Genomic DNA, 20,240 nt, shown 5'->3' with positions numbered 1-20,240 from the left:
GTAGTTCATGCTTTACCGTTACATGCTTTCTGCTTCCATTTTTTCATATTTGTGTATGCCTTTTTAATATTTTGGAATTCTTTCCCACATTGCTTCAGTTTTTCACTAAAATTGAAAAAATTTAATTTCCTGAATCGAAATAATTAGATTGTAGTTCTAATGATACCTTCAAAATGCCAAAGGTTCAATGGGTTGGCACCAAGATTGGATTGGCCGATAGATAGGGTTGAATTGTATCAGATAAACAGTTCCTGGGTAGATTTGAAGAATTTTAGGACTGAGTTGTTGTAAAACCAGTAGTCTACCCAACTGTATCACAGGAAATTTCATAAATTCAATGGAAAAAATGCCCAGGTAAATTTTTGTCTCAAAGGTTGGTCAGGTTCTGGCTGACCTTCAGTGTTCTGCTCCAAAACAGCTCTTCAAAATACCTATTGTCTAAAGAGTTCCCACAGTAAAGAGGTTCAATCCATATTTAGTTTGATTACTTGTTACTAGTTGTTTACCCTGAATGTTACTTATAATACTTTGTGTTTATTTTTAAGAGTCGCCAAAAGGTCCTCATTTGAAGGACCCTTAAGATTCATGGTTAATCGAAGATTTGAACTATTGCAAACTGTTTTAGTTTAGAATTTGTTTAACTCTTCTGTAGTCTCTCCATGTCAAACATGAACTGTCATGTTGACAGAGAACAGACAACCTTTGTACAAGAAATGACCCGAAGTATAACTGGAACTCTAGCTTTTATCTATTATTAGTAGTATTAGTATTACTAGTATTATCTATATTGTGGGATTGGGCCTCATTTGTTGGTACACTTTTCTACAGACTTAGTTTGTAACTGAGCAAACTACAAGGCACCTGAAAGCTCTTTAAAGGAATATGTTCCATTCAACAGCCAACAAGTCTTTATTGCAGACTTTATATATTACCTTCTGGTCAGTCCTCTTTTTGCCAACCCCACTAAATACCAGGATTTAAAGTGCCTGGATATGATAACCTCACAGTGTAGTCCACTGCCTCACTAATCCATGACATTTGGCATGGGGCTGAACACTGAAGTCAAGTACCTGCAGAATAAAAATAATCAGATCTGGACACTCTTAAGAAAGATAAGTCAATTTCAAAACAACACAAAATCAATCAATCCCTTGAACTAATCTTATTATTATGGGTAAAACTAGGCAAGAAGATAAAACATCTATTTTTGCCAGTTGCCCTTTTCTTCTATCTAGAAATACCAGAAAGTATTCCCAGTCACAATAAATGGCTCAGAGAACTTGCAGGAGGTTATGGTGGACATGATTACCAGTCTTGACTTTTGATTCTTAGTAATACAAATTAGTGATAAAAATTCTTGGAAGCAATAATAGAAAGAAATATGGGAAGAAAATTGTTATAACAAAGAATGATAGCCCCAGTTAAAAACAAAAACATACTAAACTATTGGTTTCCTACCATAGAAACAATGGAAATTTATTTTCAAAAGTTTCTTTTAATAAAATATTTGTTGTTAAATGGTAGTCAGTGGCATGAAAATTATATTAAAAGATACGCTTCCTATTTTAAAGTACCAGAACCACCAAAGAAGGCCGTTGATGAAGTTGAGGCACCCCCACCTGTCGTCAAAAAAGAAAGAAAAGTTCCAGAACCAACAATAGGTACAGATATTGGCGTTCTCTTATCACTATAATGTAATTGCATGTTTCATGAAAAGATATAGTCTTTGAAATACCATTATATCAGCTATAAGTAATTAATACATAAACTAAGCCAGAGCTTCGTTTGAGGGGTTTTTTACATATTTGCTCTCATTTCTGATTGTCTAAGCATTAGCTCTCTGCCCCATGTTAGTGATTTTAAGCTAACATATAGTTATGTACATTTGGGTGAAATAATACAAATAAGTTAAATTTTACCAATAAAGTTCAGTTTGTTACTTGTGGCATTTTCTTTTCTTCTTTACCTTGTTTAAATGAAAGGTAAAATGATTTGTTGTCGGTAATGGCCATGTGCCTAGCCAAGATATTTCAACTTCCTATTTCCCCCCCCTATTTTATGATTTTGGGGAACATCATGGTAATCTTTTTATCTTGTGGTCTCCTTTAAGTGCCTGAAATCAAACCAGCAATACCTCTTCCTGCACCACCTGAACCAAAACCTCCACCAGGTAAGAACTTCCATTAGGACATTTAAACTCCATATTCCTACATGTCTTTGTACAATATTGCTAAACAATTCATAGCTGAATAGAACAGAAAATTCATAGTTGAATAGGAAAGAAATCAAAATCATATACCTCAGATGGTTATATTGCTTTGATAAGTGAAATTGAAGTTTGGAATTTCTCTGGTAAGCATCTAAAAAGGCTACCAGAGTATCAGATTAGGGTTCATGAGGTGAGTACACATAAAATTAATGGAATGGAAATCTCTTTACAGAAATAAAAGTCGCTAAACCTATTGAACCACCACCAGCACCAGTAGTAGCTCCTACCCCTGTGACTGTTCCAGTTGTTGGAAAGAAAGCAGGTATTTATATTGCTTTGATAAAGTGGTTTTTTTTCTTACCAGTGAGACATGGACGAATCTTACTATATTGGAATTTCACTGTACTTTTTATATAGAAATGTGTGTATCATTTACATTTTTGTGTTGATTAAGCACATTTCCATGAAAGTTCTCTGTCTCTGACAGTCTTTACACTTAAATATTAAATATTTGGCCTTTTCCAATTGTCTTTGTTGTGTCTTGGTTAGTATGTGCATTATCGTGTTGTGTTGGTTTCTCTGTATGTTTTTTCAAGTGAATAATAAATGTGTTCACTCCTGGTGAAAGTGCGAGAGAAAGGAATCCCCCCTCTTCTTTATAGAAAGAGCACAATACAGTCAGGCACAAATGCATCTTGTGCCTCCTCAGCCTTACCCTGTAAGGCCCATTGCTCAGGAAAAACTCTGAAGGTTCAGGATTCAAACCCTTAGGCATGAGACAATCATAATAGTATAATTAATGATTTTTCCACATATAATCACTCAAAACGGTATGGTAATTTTCAAGTAATAAAATGTTAAAGCTGGAAAGGGCCTCAAAGACCATCTCTTCCAAGTCTCTCCTTTTGGCGATGGGCAAACTGAGGCTAAAAAAGGAAAATAGCTCACACTACCTCTCAGAGCAGGGCCATACTCAAACACAGGTTTTAGACTTGTTCTTTTCTCTCTATGCTATACTGCCTGAAAAAACTAGATTTGAGAATCCTATATTTATAGATGGTCTCTTAGTCTATCAACAAGTGATAATTACTTTAAGAATCAAGAAGGACTTGGTCTGGTTTCTGAAAAAAAAATTTCTGAGCTTATCGCCACATCCTTGGGAGAAGTCCAGCAAGCTTGAATGTACTTGTGATTGTGGCCAATGTGATGTTAAAGGGGAAAAGTGTTCTATGTTCTTTCTATTGCAGGTTCTATTTGAAATTTTTATCTTAAGATATTTGTTCCTTATGCTTGTGCTTATGGAATATTTCTCTACTTTTGACCTTCTGTAATTTAAATGTGACACCTTTATAGGTGCAGAAAAACATGATGCACCATCCATTTTAAAGCAGAAAGGTATAACACAAGTCACCAAAGAGCCCAAAGTTGAAATATCTGGAAGAAAAGAGGTGTCCCCTACAGGTGAGAAATACCTCTGTATAAAGGACAATGGGAAGCCCAAAGCATCTGAAAGGGTTAGAGCAGAAGAAACAGCTGAACAAAGCATGTTAATTGAAACACCTGAGAGGATATCAGAAGATGAGAAGGGAAAGCTTTTCCTTAGAGAATTTTTTTCTGTCCATAAAGAATATGAACAGGAAAGAGCTCCTATTCCTTCAAAAATAACACTAACAGTGTTAAATGCCCTAGAACGTGTGGCCAAAAGAAGAGTACGGGCAATAAAAGGGGAATATAAATCCATTTGTTCACCTATTGAATTGAATGAAAAACCTCCAAAAGAAAGGAATGGGGGAATGAAAATATGTGCTTACAAGGAAAATGAAGAAACACGGTTGTCCAAGGAGACTAGTCATCCACTAAAAGAAACAGAAGAGATCCTCCCAAGTGAGCAAGTACTGGAGTCTTCTGAAAAGCTCAATGTAACCTCCAAATGGAAATCCGACCTTGGTTATAAAGCTCCTGTGCCACAAGAAAAGAGAGAGATTGCAAAACTCCAAGAAAGAGAAGGAATTTCTGAAGAATCAGTTCAAATCCTTCACAAAACAAGAGAAGACATTGATTTGTTAGAAAAACCAAAGGATAGTTCTGTCCAGATGAAATATGACAGCATTCATAGGGATGATTTAATTAATTATCCAAAAAAGATAAAGGAAATTGACCAGGTAGTTGAAGGTAAAGTCCATATAACAACATCTGATTTGGACAAAGCTAGAGACTTATTCAAAGAGAATCAAGGTCTTGTTGCAGAGGTTAAGGAAACAGAAATCACTTTGCAAGATAAAAAAGCATTTGTACTCAAAGAAAAAGAAGAGGAAGAGAGAAGAGAAGTAGATACAGGGGCATTAGAAGCCAAGTCAATAATGGAAGCACAAGTAAAGAAAGAAGGTGAAAATATAGCAACTGTAGAAGTAGAAATAGAAGGGTATGCAGAAACAGCAAAATCAGATATAAGAGTAGGATATAAATGGAAACCAGAGCCAAAACAAAATATAATTTCAAAGAATGAACAAGCTGATGAGTCTTTCATAGGAGAGGTTAAAAAATCAGATGATATAAGTGATGTTATAAGCTCCAAATCTCCAAAGGCAGTTCCTCTCTCTTGGCCCATGGTTATGAAGCAGAAAGCACAGGAAAACATTCAGGTATTTCGAGAAATGCCTGAAAGTGAAAAGGAGGAAAGTAAAACTCTCAAAGTGAAGACATTTGAAAGTAAATGGACTCCTTTCATTGTAGAAGAACCTATGGTTTTTAAAAAGGACCCTGATCTCACAAAAGATTTTAATCCTGAAGAGGATATGTCAGAGGAGGAAGAAGATATAAACTGGGAATTGGCTGAACTTTCTGAAGATTCTGATGATCTTTCAGAAAATATTTGGGAATGGGAAGACTGTGAACTGCACAAAGGAAAGTCTGGTGAAAGGCGAGGTGAGAAGGTTAACCCAAACTCATGCAAAGAGATCATCCTACATGCTTGGGTTTTGGAGAGGATCATCCTTTGATCCATTGGTGTTCATTTGTCAGTTTTGTCTGTGTTTTTCAGCAGTGTCCATCTGTCTATCGAATTGTCTTATTCACATTCAAATACCTTCTATCCTATTTTTGTCCTCTTGAGCATTGATCCAACAGAGCAGCCAGGCACTATGCTTTGAGTTAAGTTTGACATTTTATTTTGCTGTGTGTTAAGTTTTATCCTCTGGCATTTTGTGATTCATTTTTGTTTCATTGCTTGAAAAATTGATGTCCCACATTTCATGTAGCTTGAACATATATATTTGCACTGAAGATGCATGATGAATGGTCCAACAAAAAACCATAGATAGAAGCATGAAAAGTAGAAAGTGAAACAGTTATTAATGGAATATAGCAAATTTTGCTAACTCAGGGAAAGCATTTTATTGCTTTCCTTACTGTCATGCATTTTATTTATACAACTTATTTGATTTTCTCCATTTAAAATATATTATTTTAACTAGATTTTTTTAGACTTTAAAAAGTCAGAAAATGTGAATTATTTGTGTAAGCTCTCCTTTTTAATGACTATCAATGTAGGAGTTTATTCCCTTTCTAAGCACCTTTTTAAAAACATACTGAATCCTGACCAAAATGGTCATTTTATATATTCTAAGATGGCTTCTATTTTTTTCTAAATTTGCCATTATCTGTTCTCCAGATGAGTTTTATTGTGCCTATTAATAGTATACCTATAATTCAAAGTTTGATCCCAATTCCAGATTGGCTTTTTTATTCGAAAACTTAGAACATCAGAGGAGATTTTTATGAGAATACCTACTAATGAATTAGTTCTAATGAATTATTATTATTTCTATTTCATGCTGATTTGTAGAAACATAGTAGAGAGAGTGGGAATTATTTTTTGAAGAAATACTTCAATAATTTGGTCTCTTGATACTTGATAAGAGCCTTGATCTCATTTATGTGTGTGTCCTCTCCTCCAATGGAGAGCTGAATTCTTCTGCATCTTTTCTCATGTTATTATTATTGGATACACCAAGTGTTCTAGATGAACTAGATTGGACTAGATGATCTAAGATCAGAAGACTAGAATGTCTTATTGAAGGAATAATTATATTTCAAGAACCCTCACTTCTGTTGTCTCTCCTTGCTACTTGACAATATAACCTTCTTTTCCAGCCCTTTAAAATGTCTTTTACGTCATTTCCCATGAGCAAGTCATTGAGGTTAATACACTACAACTTATGTCCACCGTATGTCTTTCCATTATCTTTTGGGTTCCTTGTCATTTTGCTTCCTGACAAATGATGTTTCATGATTTTCCATCATATTAACATTGCTCTAAGAATGTTAATATTAAAGAGATTGGTTTTTGTAGCATAGGATATGAATTTTATTTCAGAAATATAGAAAAGAGTTCTTGATGTGTGACAGAATATGGTCTTATTATACATAGTATAGAATGACTTATGTACTTGCTGGTCCAGGGGTTTGCAATTGAGAGAGGGGGAAGAAATCATCCATTTTAGGCAATTTTTCTCTACCTCCTTACCCAAACTTCTTTGAAATTTCCAGCAATTTAGTTCTTTTCTCAAGTAAATCAAACTATTCTTGAAATATAACTGTCTAACTAGGTCTTCATAAGTATACTCGTAAGATAACATTTGGAACAATTTCCCTCCTCAAAATGAGAACCTTTAATTTTCTCATTACAATCTCTAATTTTTGCTCAAAAGTACCTTTGTGATTCTCACATGATTCTGTAACTCATGGTATTTAGAGCTGGAAGAGATCTTTGAGATCATCTAGTCCAATTCCCTGATTTTTATAGATGGGGAAAGCTTGGTGTAGACTTGTCCAGGATCACACTGGCAAGAAGTGGCAAAACCAGAGCTCGAATCCCACAGCTATCAAGTCCAGTGTTCTTTCCATTGAATCATTTTAAGGCACCATTTTGCCCTAAGACCCACCTGCATGTCTTAGAAACATGAAATTTTTTTCTTATAATCAGTTCAATAGATCACAACACAACTTTTCCCACCAAAGGCAAAGGATAAAACTTCTAGAATAGTAGAGCTATGAGTTCGTTGGAGTAAGGTACACTCAATGAGTTATTTTCTTTACCAGTGAAAGTCAGCATCTCCTTGCACCTCATACAGCACTGAGATGTTAAGTGACTTGCTCAGGGTCACACAACTAATATAAGTCAGAGACAGGACTTGAACTGAAATCTTCCTGGCTCTGAGGCCAGTTCTTTACCCACTGCACCACACTATCTCTCATTTTTCAAAGAAGTAGGGAGAAAAACATACTGAGTAAAATCTTTTCTTATTCAAGGTTTGATTTTTTTTTTCCTAGTTAATGTAAAAATATTGATATTTTGACTAGATAGACTGACAGCATCAAAAATATTCTACCCATAAGTTGTATAAATATCTGGATAGGTTCTTTTTGTGTAAATATATATTATGAAGAACATGCTGCTTGTCATTTTTTTTTTACCAATTTAAAAGAAGTTTAAGATTTTTCTAACTTTACTTTTTATTTTTTACTTCAGAAGCCAAAGCACCTAAAGAGGAAGCTGCCAAACCTAAAGGGCCTATCAAAGGTAAAGACTAGCCAAACACACAAAAAAACAAAAACTATTGTTTGTACTTTATAGTTCACTGTGATAAAAATCCCCATACTTCATACACAAAGACAAGGGTCAATAATTCATATTCATCACTACTAATGTATTGTGCTGAGACCATTTAGGAATCTGAATCTATCACATTGTAGAATTCTGTATAGTATACAGGATGAAAAATATCTTTGGGGTAAGATGAATGTACTAGGAAAACCAGCATTAGACACAGTCTTGTAAATCTTCAATGGAATAAATACATAAAAGCAATTTATGCACACTTTTATTCATGATATTTACCTTTGACAGATAACATAATTAGACACTTGTATTAGCTTTTGTTTCTGCTTTTAATGTCAAATGATCCTTCCAGCTGGAAGGTAAGCAATATAAATTAAAGGTGAATTCTCAGTTAGCTAGCTCTGAATTTTATTTTCTCATCTTTTCACTGCTTTGTCACCATTTTTCTCAAATTGGCAACTTGGGTGCCTTACACCCTATTCTGGTTATATATCACTTAACTACCCCAACCTCAACACACATTCAAATCTCCAAACTAAAGTTATTTTCTTTGTATTCCTCTCCATCAGGTGTAGCTAAAAAGACGCCTTCTCCAATAGAGATGGAAAAGAAAAAGCTAAGACCAGGAAGTGGAGGAGAGAAGCCTCCTGATGAGGCCCCTTTCACCTACCAGCTCAAGGCTGTGCCCTTGAAGTTTGTGAAAGAAATCAAAGATATCGTCCTGACAGAAGCAGAGTCTGTTGGTTCTTCTGCCATTTTTGAATGTCTCGTTTCCCCTTCCACTGCCATCACATCCTGGATGAAAGATGGGAACAACATTCGTGAAAGTCCCAAGCACAGGTTCATCGCAGACGGCAAAGACAGAAAGCTGCATATCATTGATGTCCAGCTTTCAGATGCTGGTGAATACACTTGTGTTTTGCGTCTGGGAAATAAAGAAAAGACCTCCACAGCAAAACTGGTTGTTGAAGGTAATTATCAGCATTTCTAACTTTCTTTCAATTCATCTTTCCCTGAGAGTTCTGTGGCAACTTGAGATAGAGCTGTAAACAACACAATTATTATTTTCCAAGGATTTCACATTGTATATGAATTATATTATGCATATAATTCAATGTATAATGTGTGTATATACATGCATATATATAGCGTTTGTGTATGTGTGTATATACATACACACAAATATAAAACTATAAGGCAACAAGCCTTCCCTAGTCCTTCTTTATTATAGTATCTTCCCTCTGAGATTACCCTTAATTTATCAGCTCTATATATCTTGTTTGTACATAATTAATTTGCATTCCTCATTAGACTGTGAGTTCCTTGAGAGTAGCTAGGTCCGTAGAGTGCTGGACTTTGGAGTCAGGAAGACTTGAATTCAAATCCATCTTCAGACACGTACTAGATATGTGGCTTTGAACAAGTTGTTTCACCTCCGTTTGCCTTGGTGTCTTCACCTATAAAATGGAAATACCGATAATACGTACCTCCCAGGGTTATTGTGAAGATGAAATGAGAAAATATTTAGCATAGTGTCTGACACATAGTAGGTACTATATACATGCTAGTCAGTAGTAGTGGCAGTTGTGGTGGTGGTGGTAGGAGGAGGAAGAATAGTAGTAGTGGTAGTGGTAGTTGTGGTAGTAATAGTAGTAGTAGTATCAAGTATTGGTAATAAGTAGTCATAGTAGTAATAGTACTAGCATTAAGTAGAGGTAGTAGTAATAGCAATAGTATTAAGTAGTTGTCATAGTAATAGTATTAGTACTTTTAGTACTAATTAGTGGGGGGGGGGGACAGTTTGCTGGTGATAGAAGTATAGCAAGGGTTGCTTTTTCCCTTTCTTTGTATCCCCAGCACTGAAACAAAACAGAAGCTTAATAAATACTAGATAACTGACTGACTACAGAAAGAGATAATACTTCTGCTCTGGGAAAACTTAACAGAGGATAATATTCAAATTTTCTTCCACAGAACTGCCTGTCCGTTTTGTAAAAACGCTAGAAGAAGAGGTGACTGTGGTCAAAGGGCAGCCATTATACTTGAGCTGTGAATTAAACAAAGAGAGAGACGTGGTCTGGAGGAAGGATGGAAAGATTGTTGTGGAGAAACCTGGCAAAATTGTACCAGGTGTCATTGGTTTGCTTCGTGCCCTCACAATTAATGATGCTGACGATTTTGATGCTGGAACATACACCGTCACTGTGGAAAATGCCAACAATCTTGAGTGTTCATCTTGTGTAAAAGTAGTAGGTAAGTGACCTCAAGTACAATTTTTTTTTCTTTCATGCGTTATGATGAAGTAAGAGTGAAAGAATGAGTCAGCTAGGGAACTCAATGGATAAAGCACCAGCCTTGGAATCAGGAAGTCTCATCTTCATTAGTTCAAATCTGGCCCCAGACATTTACTGACTCTGTGATCCTGGGCAAGTCACTTACTCCTGTTTACCTCAGTTTCCTCATCTGTACAATGAACTGCAGAAGGAATGGGCAAACTACTCCAGTATCTTTGCCAAGAAAACCCCAGATGAGGTCATGAAGACTCAGACACAAGGGAAACAACGAGAGTGAAAGAGAACATTTCTTTTTAAAGTTTTTAAATTTAGGATCAAACATGTCTAGAGAAGGATGAATAACAAGACGTGACTCTCACACATTAATTATGACCACTTTAAGATACTATTTTTCATTCATTCTTATTTGCATCAAGGGATCAAGAATTAAGCCTGAAGATCATACTTACATTTTACTCCTAATAAAGGTATCTTTAACACTAAATTAAAATATTCTTAAAATTAGTTAAAAGTACATTAAAACTTTTCTATTTAAATAACCTAATTATGCCACAGATTCAGTTATATTACATATCCAATCATGCCTTCTCCTCTCCACTGAGGCAGCTGGTGGTGCAGTGGAGAGAGCACTAGACTTGGAGTCAAGAAAACCTGAGTTCAAGTCTAGCCTCAGACACTTACTAGCTGTAGGACCCTGAGCAAGTCACTTAACATCTATTTGTATGATTTCCTAAACTGGAAAATGGAATAAGAATACCACTTATCTCTTAGGATTGTTGTGAGGATCAAATAAGATAATATTTATAAAAGTTTTTAAGCACAGTACCTGGCACAAAATAGATGTTATGTAAATGCGTATTCTCTTTCCTTCTCACTTACCTGTACGTAGCACTGCATTGCTTCCCACTAATACAAGTATCCCTGCCCCTACCAACATGATAGTCTTGTACAATATTTGAATCTAGAAGATGCTGAAGTCTTGTACTTCACATGAACTTTTTCTTTGTACAATAATCCTAAACTCTCTATCAGCTTTTCTGTTGTCAGCATTTGTTTCCTACTGTATAAGATCAGTATATATAAACTAGTAAATCATGATATTAAATGAGCAGATATTCAGCTTATTTTAAAGCAATTACCAGTGAGGCTACTTGCGTTGGTTGGTTGTTCCCATCTTAATTTTTGTCTAACTCCTTTCTGTTGCAGAAGTCATAAGGGACTGGTTGGTAAAACCCATAAGAGACCAGCATGTAAAACCCAAGGGTACAGCTATTTTCAGCTGTCACATTGCTAAAGATACACCCAATGTTAAGTGGTTCAAGGGATATGATGAAATTCCTATGGAACCAACTGAAAAGACTGAGATTGTGAAAGATGGAAACCATCTTTACCTCAAAATCAAGAATGCCATGCCAGAAGATATCGATGAATACGCAGTGGAAATTGAAGGGAAAAGATACCCTGCCAAGCTGACACTTGGAGGTATAAATATTTTGTCTATAAAACATTCCTTTCTATGTTATAATGTTTCTTTCTATATTAAATCCTAATAGTATTATATAATATTATCAATACTATTATTTAGATTATTAATATTAATAATATGAATATATTATACCATATAATTAGGCATTAATAATATTAAATTCTATAGTAAATCAATATTAAGCACAATAAAACAGAGAATGTTTTCTTCTAAAATATTATGGATTTCACCCCTATCCATTCCAGAGCGTGAGGTTGAGCTCCTGAAACCAATAGAGGACGTGACAATTTATGAGAAAGAAAGCGCAAGCTTCGAAGCAGAAATTTCTGAGGAAGACGTTGCTGGAGAATGGAAGCTGAAAGGAGAAGTTCTAAGACCATCTCCTGTAAGTAATCTCACAATTAAAAACGTGTGTCATTTAGAGCAAGAGGATCATATATGAAAAGCAGTGGAATGGAAGGGAAAGAGCCTTACCTGGTCTTCGAGTTAGAAGACCTAGGTCTGCCATCTGGCTCTTCAAGCCACTAGCTGCTGCTAGATGACTTGGAAGGATGGTGGTCACCTTTGGCAAGTAGTTTAACCTCTGAGCTTCAGTTTCCAAATCTTTTAAAAATGGATATGAGAACACCCAGCATGTCTGACCTTGTTTCAAGAATCAAATGAAATAAAGGATATGAAAATTCTTGACCCCGCCCTCTCCTAATTCTGCCTACCTGCCCTGTCTTACTGAACTCATTGTCCTTCACTGGATCATGCCTATTAACTGTGAGTTTAACCCAAAGCCTCTGTCCTGGACCTCTTCCTCTTTTTCTCTCTATCCTTTCACTTGGTGACCCCATCAGCTCCCATGGCCTAAATTATCATCACTATGCAGATGACCTAGCCCTTGAGTTCCTGTCTTGCAACATCAACTGCCTGGATTTCCAATTGGATAACGCACAGGCACCTCAAACCCAGTGAGTCCAGAGCAAAGCTGATTCTCTTTCTCTGTAGACTGACCCCTCCTCTGAACTCCTCTGTGACTGCCTTCTGAATCCACCACCGTCCTTCTGAATCATCCTTGACTTCTCATGCTCACTCTGTATATCCAATCAGCCGCCAACTCTGGTCATTTTTATCCCCATAGTATCTCTCACGTATGCACCCATCTCTCCACTCACACAGTAGCCACTCACCCACATTCAGGTCCTCTCTTTTATTGCAATAGTCTCACCCTTCCTCAAGCCTCTCCCCACGTTAATACGTTCTCCACAGAGCTCCCACAGTGAATCTAGTCTTCTTCTTATTATTATTAATGATTATGATAACAGCTGGCATTTACATAGTGCTTTTTAAGGTCTGCAAAGCACTTTGCTAATATCATTTCATTTGATCCTCACAACCCTAGGAGGTGTTATTACTATCCCCATTTTACAGAGAGGGAAACTGAGGCAAATAGTATTTAAGTGACTTACCCAGAGTAGTGTCTGAGGCTAGATTTGAACTCAGGTCTTCCTAATTACAGGTCCCATACTCCACCCACTGTACCACTGAGCTTCCTACAAAGGTCTGACCACATCACTCCTCTATTTGATGAATTCCTCTGCCTCCATATTATCTCCAGGATTAAATAAAAACTTCTCTCTTTGGCGTTTGGAGTTATTCACAACCAGCTCCTTCCTCTTTTTCCAGTCTCTGTATACATTTCTTCTCTTCACACACTCTGTGTTCCAGCCACACCAGTATACTTACTGTAGAACATGGACAGTGCCTCATTTTGCACTGGTGCTCCTTCGCACCCACTTGTTCCCGTGCCAAATTCATTTGCTTTCTACTTCTGCATCTCAGAATCCCTGGTTTCCTTCCAGATGGAACTCATGCACAATCTTCTACATGAAGCCTTTCCTGATCCCCTCAGTGCCTTCCTTCTACAAACTACCTGGATTAGTTTTTGAGTATATTCCATATATACTTATAAGTTTACATGTGATCTCCTGTGTTAGGATGTAAGCTCTTTGAGGGTAGTGACTATTTCACTTTTGGCTTTGTATCAGCGGCACCTAATACCTAGGCACTTAATATTTGTTATTTGGCTGATTGATATAGAAAGGAAGGTACTGATTCAATTCAACAAGCCTTTATTATTCTTTTCTACTCCAGGCCCCATACAAGGTGGCTGAGGATGAAAAGACGTAAATGAACACAGTTCTTACCCACTTTCCTTACCTTTGCATCCTCATGGTTGTTGGGGATGTTTTGGAGGGAATGACTTAAAATTTTCATATACAGGTTGAACTTGTCCTCTGAGGTCCCTTTCAACTCAGAAATTCTTTCCTTCTATTGTTTAACTGACTACACAGTATACATTTTACATTATAAGATTTTAAATTATGTGGTTGCTTTTGCATCAAGTTAAAGATTCACCTGAAACATTACAAATTTAGTTTCATTGGACTTCTAAACTTTCAAAGAGAAGTGACTATTTGATGTGGGGCTTATTATGCATGAGCACTTACTGAGAAGTGATTTTAATTTGGTTTTCTATTGGGTCCTTTGGGAAAAAAAATAGCTGTGCCATTTCCATTTGATGCACTTATCTAGCAATGGGTCCTGCTGTTTACCTAGAGTCCGACAAAACTATGCTATTTTTCCAGACTTGTGAAATCAAAACAGATGGGGGAAAACGTTTCCTAACTTTACACAAAGTCAAATTGGACCAAGCCGGGGAAGTCTCCTATCAAGCATTCAATGCATTTACATCTGCCATTTTGACCGTGAAAGGTATAAAAGCTTTAGCTTTTATTTGTAGCATGAAATCAACTTCATTCTACTTTTCTTTGTATTCCTGAAAAACTAATTCTTGACATGTTTTTGTTTTGTTTTGTTTTCTTCTTTCAGAAATTGAACTTGACTTTGCTGTACCCCTGAAGGATGTCACTGTTCCAGAAAGGCGTCAGGCTCGATTTGAATGTGTCCTCACCAGAGAGGCAAATGTTATCTGGTCTAAAGGACCTGATATCATCAAAGCCAGTGACAAATTTGATATCATTGCAGATGGAAAGAAACATATCCTTGTCATCAATGATTCTCAGTTTGATGATGAAGGAGTCTACACAGCTGAAGTTGATGGCAAGAAGACCTCTGCTAGGTTATTTGTGGAAGGTAAGTCACTCCTCACATATGAAGTTAACAAAGTACACATAAATGTGTAAGAGGTTTGAACATCATGAGATCATGAGATTAAAGTTACTTTATAGTCATAACATGCATAATTATCAGACACATATATATGTCTGATATACATATACATACATATAAAAATATTCATATTTTTATAAGCTTACTCTCCCCATGGAGATACATATGAGTAGTAAGATAAAATGCCCCCAGAAGAAAAATTTATTCATTCAGCAGTCTTTGCTGGACACGTTATGTGCAAGGCATTCTGTTAGGCACTAGGCAATCTATCATTTTTTGGTTTTGCTTTCCATTGATACCTGTGCACGATGGGTAAAGAATTGAATTTTTGAGGTGTGCAGTCACTTACCATTCATGTTTCCATTTTAGGCATAAGGTTGAAATTCATGTCACCTCTGGAAGACCAAACTGTGAAAGAAGGACAAACAGCTACTTTTGTTTGTGAGCTGTCTCATGAAAAGATGCATGTAACCTGGTTTAAAAATGATGTTAAACTTCACACAAGCAGAACAGTGCTCATCTCTTCTGAGGGCAAGACCCACAAGTTGGAAATGAGAGAAGTGACTCTCGATGATATATCCCAGATAAAGGCTCAAGTCAAGAACCTGAAGTCCACTGCCCAACTAAAGGTCCTAGGTAACGTGAATTGATTTTAACTATTCTATGACTAAAAATTTTGCACTGGTGAAAATATGTAAGAAATTTTGGGACAGATTCTCATCCTTTTGATGAATATTGCCTATTTCATTCTGAATGTGTCTTTCACAGAGGCTGATCCATACTTCACTGTGAAGTTACATGATTACACTGGAACTGAGAAAGATGAGATTGTCCTCAAATGTGAAGTTAGCAAAGATGTGCCTGTAAAATGGTTCAAGGATGGAGAAGAAATTACTCCTTCAACCAAATACTCCATCAAGACAGATGGTCTGCGCCGCATATTAAAAATCAAGAAGACAGAGCTGAAAGATAAGGGAGAATATTCTTGTGATTGTGGAACAGACAAAACAACAGCCAATGTCAATGTTGAGGGTGAGTTATGGAGAAATCTAACTCTGGCACGACCTGAATATCATAACTCATTTGTTCAGGTTAATGAAACTATGTGTATTTTAATGATTTCAGCTCGATTAATAAAAGTGGAAAAACCTCTATATGGAGTGGAAGTGTTTGTCGGAGAAACAGCACGCTTTGAAATTGAGCTTTCTGAGCCTGATGTTCATGGTCAGTGGAAATTAAAAGGAGAACCTCTGACTGCTTCTCCGGTAAGCCCAGATTACTTTGAGGATTTTCCAGGTTGTTTAGAAATAAAAGATATGTTCAAATGAAATTCTCTCTTGCTATGCTTGAGCATTAACTTGTGAAAATTGGCCTTTTCCCTTTCCTCTCCAAATCCCTGCCCCTAACAGAACTGTGAAATCATTGAAGATGGAAAGAAACATGTCCTGGTCCTTTATAACTGCCAATTGGATATGACTGGAGAGGTTTCCTTCCAGGCTGCCAATGCTAAATCTGCAGCTAATCTTAAAGTCAAAGGTATGGTTTACCTACCATCAGTGCTTTCTGTTTTCTTTGCAAAATGCTTTTTGTTTTCTTTGCAAAGTGCTTTCTGTTTTCTTTGCAAAATGTCCTTAGTGAGCCCATTGGTAGAATGGGACCTTTGAATGGAGGCATATTTGATGACCCCACCTCATGGATTTTTATTGCAGAACTCCCACTCATCTTCATTACACCACTCAGCGATGTCAAAGTCTTTGAGAAAGATGAAGCCAAATTTGAATGTGAAGTATCCAGGGAGCCCAAAACATTCCGCTGGTTGAAAGGCACCCAGGAAATCACAAGTGATGACAAAGTTGAACTCATAAAGGATGGAACCAGGCACTCAATGGTGATTAAATCAGCTGCTTTTGAAGATGAGGGAAAATATATGTTTGAGGCTGAAGACAAGCGGACAAGCGGCAAACTAATCATCGAAGGTTTGTTTTTCTTACTTGGAACTTTTGAACCTTTTTTTTGTTTTTGTTTTTATTTCCCTGTAAAGTTATTTTTTCCTATCATAAGATATTGTAGAAAATAAAGTGTTTCCTTATAAGTGTGAGAATGAATGAGAGGTTTTTGTTTGTTTATTTTTCCCTCCCAAATTAGGAATTCGTCTCAAATTCCTCACTCCACTCAAGGATGTGACAGCCAAGGAACGGGAAAGTGCTGTATTTACAGTAGAACTATCCCATGACAACATCCGAGTTAAGTGGTTCAAAAATGACCAGCGACTGCATACCGGCAAGTTGGTTTCGATGCATGATGAAGGCAAGATTCATTCCATCACATTCAAAAACCTCTCTATTGATGATACATCCCAAATCAAAGTGGAAGCTATGGGGATGACTTCTGAAGCTAAACTTACTGTGCTTGGTAAGTGGCTGATATAAGTCCATTTTTATTGCATTTCTTAAATTATCCATTTGGCATGGGGAAGGGTTGTTTTGTTTTTGGTTTTGTTTTTTTTTTTACAAAATATTTTTCCCTACAAAAATAAACGTACTTCATAATGAAGTATCTTACCCAAATCAGCAAAATATAGACTTGAAATCAGAACTATTACTCAGCAATAATTGTTCAGAGTTATAATATCTTTTAATGAGGGATTAAAATCCTCCCTATCAACCAAAGTGTTTTCAGAGGATTATTTTTAGCTTTTAGAAGGAACTATGCTAACTAGATCTCACAATTTATTATTTTCCCTTATCCTACCTTTAAATGTAATGCCAATCAGTGATTGGGAAGCAAATGTTGGAGAATACAGGTAGACTAGAACATCAGTGTGGGCCTTAAAAGCTAGATTCTTGGTATAATTAGGTCAAATGTAGATCTATTTAATGTGCTTAAGATTTTTCTGAATAGCTATTGAAACTATCATGAGACTCTGAAACCATGTGGTGAGGACCATTTGAAGGTACGGTGCCTCAATAATAGTGACATGGCATAGTGGATAGACTAGAAGACCTGAGTTCAAATCTATCCTTAAACACTAGCCCTGTAACTCTAGGCAAGTCATACAAGCTCTGTTTACTCAAGCTCCTTGAATTGAAAAATGGAGATAATAAGAGCACTTTGCAGAGTTTTTATGAGGATTAGATGAGATGATTTGTAAAACATTTAATACAGTTTCTGGCACATAGTAGGTGCTATATACATGCCTATTCCCTTTTTTCCCCTTCTAGTTTGAATAAAGAAAAATTTGGGGAAAATATGGTTGCTCTCTTTAAGTATTTAAAGGACTACCATGTGGAACAAGATTTATATTTGTTCTACTTGACTGAAGAAGGCAGAACTAAGAACTTGGTGGGATTTTCAGAGAGGCATATTTCAGTTCAACATAAGGAAAAATTCTCTAAAAGATAACACTGCAGAAGTGAAATGGGCAGACTTAGAAGGGAGTATAGTAGGTTTGCCCTTATTGGAGGTCAAGTGGAGATGCAAGCAAGAGGATAACCATTTGTGGGAATGTTAGAGAGGATTAATACCTAGTTGTTAGATGAGTTTTTAAGATGCCTTCCAACTCTGAGTTTCTGTAACAGGTCAACTAAGAAATTAGAAGCAAAAAGATATCTGGCAGTACTTTTCCAAATAGATATTGGTATAAATCCATTAATAAATTAATTAATTCAGTCTCAATATATTCTTCTCATTGATTTCCTTTTCTAAGTAATAAAATCATCCTTTTTTTTTAACAAACGTTTAGCAGAAATTGGATAGTTTACTACTTTTAATTTTAAAAAATCTTCTGTGAGCTTCATTTGAGATTTTCAAAAGAACATTCATTTCTTTAAATGATTAATAGTAAAATGTTTCTCTTGTGCTTTATTTGCAGAGGGAGATCCCTATTTTACGGGAAAACTTCAAGATTATACTGGAGTAGAAAAAGATGAAGTAGTTCTCCAATGTGAAATTAGCAAGGCAGATGCGCCAGTAAAATGGTTTAAGGATGGGAAGGAAATAACTCCATCTAAAAATTGTGTCATCAAGGCAGATGGCAAGAAGAGAATGTTAATATTAAAGAAAGCCCTGAAATCAGATATTGGACAGTACACCTGTGACTGTGGGACAGATAAGACCTCTGGCAAACTTGACATTGAAGGTGAGATTATGTTCACTGAGTTTCTCTCACATTTTCTGTGTGTTTCTTAGTAATGGCTAGTAGCTATTATTAAGAATAATTTTTAATATTAATATTATTAGCTTAATAATAGCTAATAGTTTAGTAATGCTAATAGCTAATGGCATCTGTCGACCCTTAACTTTTCTAGATCGGGAAATTAAGTTGGTCCGCCCTCTGTACAGTGTGGAGGTGATAGAAACAGAGACTGCTCGCTTTGAAACTGAAATCTCAGAGGACGATATCCATGCCAACTGGAAACTGAAAGGAGAGCCACTACTTCAGACACCTGTAAGGATATTTTTGAACTTGTCAACACCATTCTGAGAAAAGAGATGTGTGAAGCAAGGAGGGGACTTGAAAAAAGTTACAGGACAGGGATTTTAAGATGACAGAGAATCAGTTTCTTGACTAAATCATGAGCCAAAGAGAGTTGACCTAGGTTTATAAAAGCAAAGGATTGGTACACATAGCCATGTCAAGTTGGAGATTTTTTTTTCTCCTTACCTAGCTTACTTTTTCACCTGTAAAATGTAACATTTTCTATAATTAGTGGGAAGTACATTTAACACACATGATATCCTATTAAAAATAACTACATTTTCTATAAAATTATTTCATGACTTAGTAATCCTAGTCTGAATGATACTTCTTGAAATAACATTAAGTGGAAAAGATGATGAAGAATAACCTTCATAACCCAAATCTGTATTGCTATTATATGCAAGAAGGCAGCACTGGCTTCCATTGTTGATGATGATTGATGATGATGATGATGATGATGGGTAGAACTTATTTAGTACCTACTATGTATGTGCCAGGTACTGCACCAAACAATTCACAAGTACTATCTCATTTGGTCCCCAACAAACAACCCAGGGAAGTCAGTGTTATTATTACTCCCATTTTACAGTTGAGGAAACTGAGACAAACAAAGGTTAACATCTCACATGTTCAACATCTCCCAACTAGTAAGCTATGTGAGGCTGTATGTGAACTTAGGTCTGCCTGATTCCAGGCCCAGTGCCCTATGCACTTCATCCCAAGCATTGTCCAAGTAGTACAGCTTTGACATTCCATGGTTCTCCCTTAAAGAAAATAATTCTACACTTAATTTTTAAGACAACATGTTATATGGGGAGGTGATAATATTATATAATAGAGTGAATTATTTGCCTATTATTTTGTTGTATTATATAAGGCTTCGATAATTGCAATATTCTCAATATATAGAATAATCTCAGTTCACCTTGTCATTTGTTGGTAACATTTATACCAATATACCTTGAGAAAATTCC

At 36.2% G+C, this 20,240-nt stretch overlaps 1 protein-coding gene across 50 annotated transcripts in view; it reads left to right on the top strand.

Annotated features, from left to right (window-relative positions):
- TTN (titin) overlaps window positions 1-20,240 on the top strand; it is a 325,993-nt gene that overhangs the window by 195,667 nt on the left and 110,086 nt on the right. For all 50 annotated transcript variants that reach the window (XM_072612482.1, XM_072612462.1, XM_072612461.1 and 47 more), the window contains 18 exons: window positions 1,572-1,661; window positions 2,111-2,170; window positions 2,442-2,531; window positions 7,740-7,790; window positions 8,399-8,800; window positions 9,804-10,082; window positions 11,330-11,605; window positions 11,855-11,994; window positions 14,243-14,369; window positions 14,487-14,750; window positions 15,156-15,422; window positions 15,555-15,818; window positions 15,912-16,051; window positions 16,196-16,322; window positions 16,496-16,762; window positions 16,932-17,198; window positions 18,658-18,924; window positions 19,094-19,233. In XM_072612482.1, coding sequence (XP_072468583.1) covers window positions 1,572-1,661; window positions 2,111-2,170; window positions 2,442-2,531; window positions 7,740-7,790; window positions 8,399-8,800; window positions 9,804-10,082; window positions 11,330-11,605; window positions 11,855-11,994; window positions 14,243-14,369; window positions 14,487-14,750; window positions 15,156-15,422; window positions 15,555-15,818; window positions 15,912-16,051; window positions 16,196-16,322; window positions 16,496-16,762; window positions 16,932-17,198; window positions 18,658-18,924; window positions 19,094-19,233 — 3,518 coding nt within the window. The remainder of the gene's footprint in view (window positions 1-1,571; window positions 1,662-2,110; window positions 2,171-2,441; window positions 2,532-7,739; window positions 7,791-8,398; window positions 8,801-9,803; window positions 10,083-11,329; window positions 11,606-11,854; window positions 11,995-14,242; window positions 14,370-14,486; window positions 14,751-15,155; window positions 15,423-15,554; window positions 15,819-15,911; window positions 16,052-16,195; window positions 16,323-16,495; window positions 16,763-16,931; window positions 17,199-18,657; window positions 18,925-19,093; window positions 19,234-20,240) is intronic.

The sequence above is a fragment of the Notamacropus eugenii genome, chromosome 5 (assembly GCF_028372415.1).
Source record: "Notamacropus eugenii isolate mMacEug1 chromosome 5, mMacEug1.pri_v2, whole genome shotgun sequence".
Classification (NCBI taxonomy): Eukaryota; Metazoa; Chordata; class Mammalia; order Diprotodontia; family Macropodidae; genus Notamacropus; species Notamacropus eugenii.
Note: the sequence above shows the minus strand (reverse complement) of the source record. Positions and strands in the feature narration are given on the sequence as shown.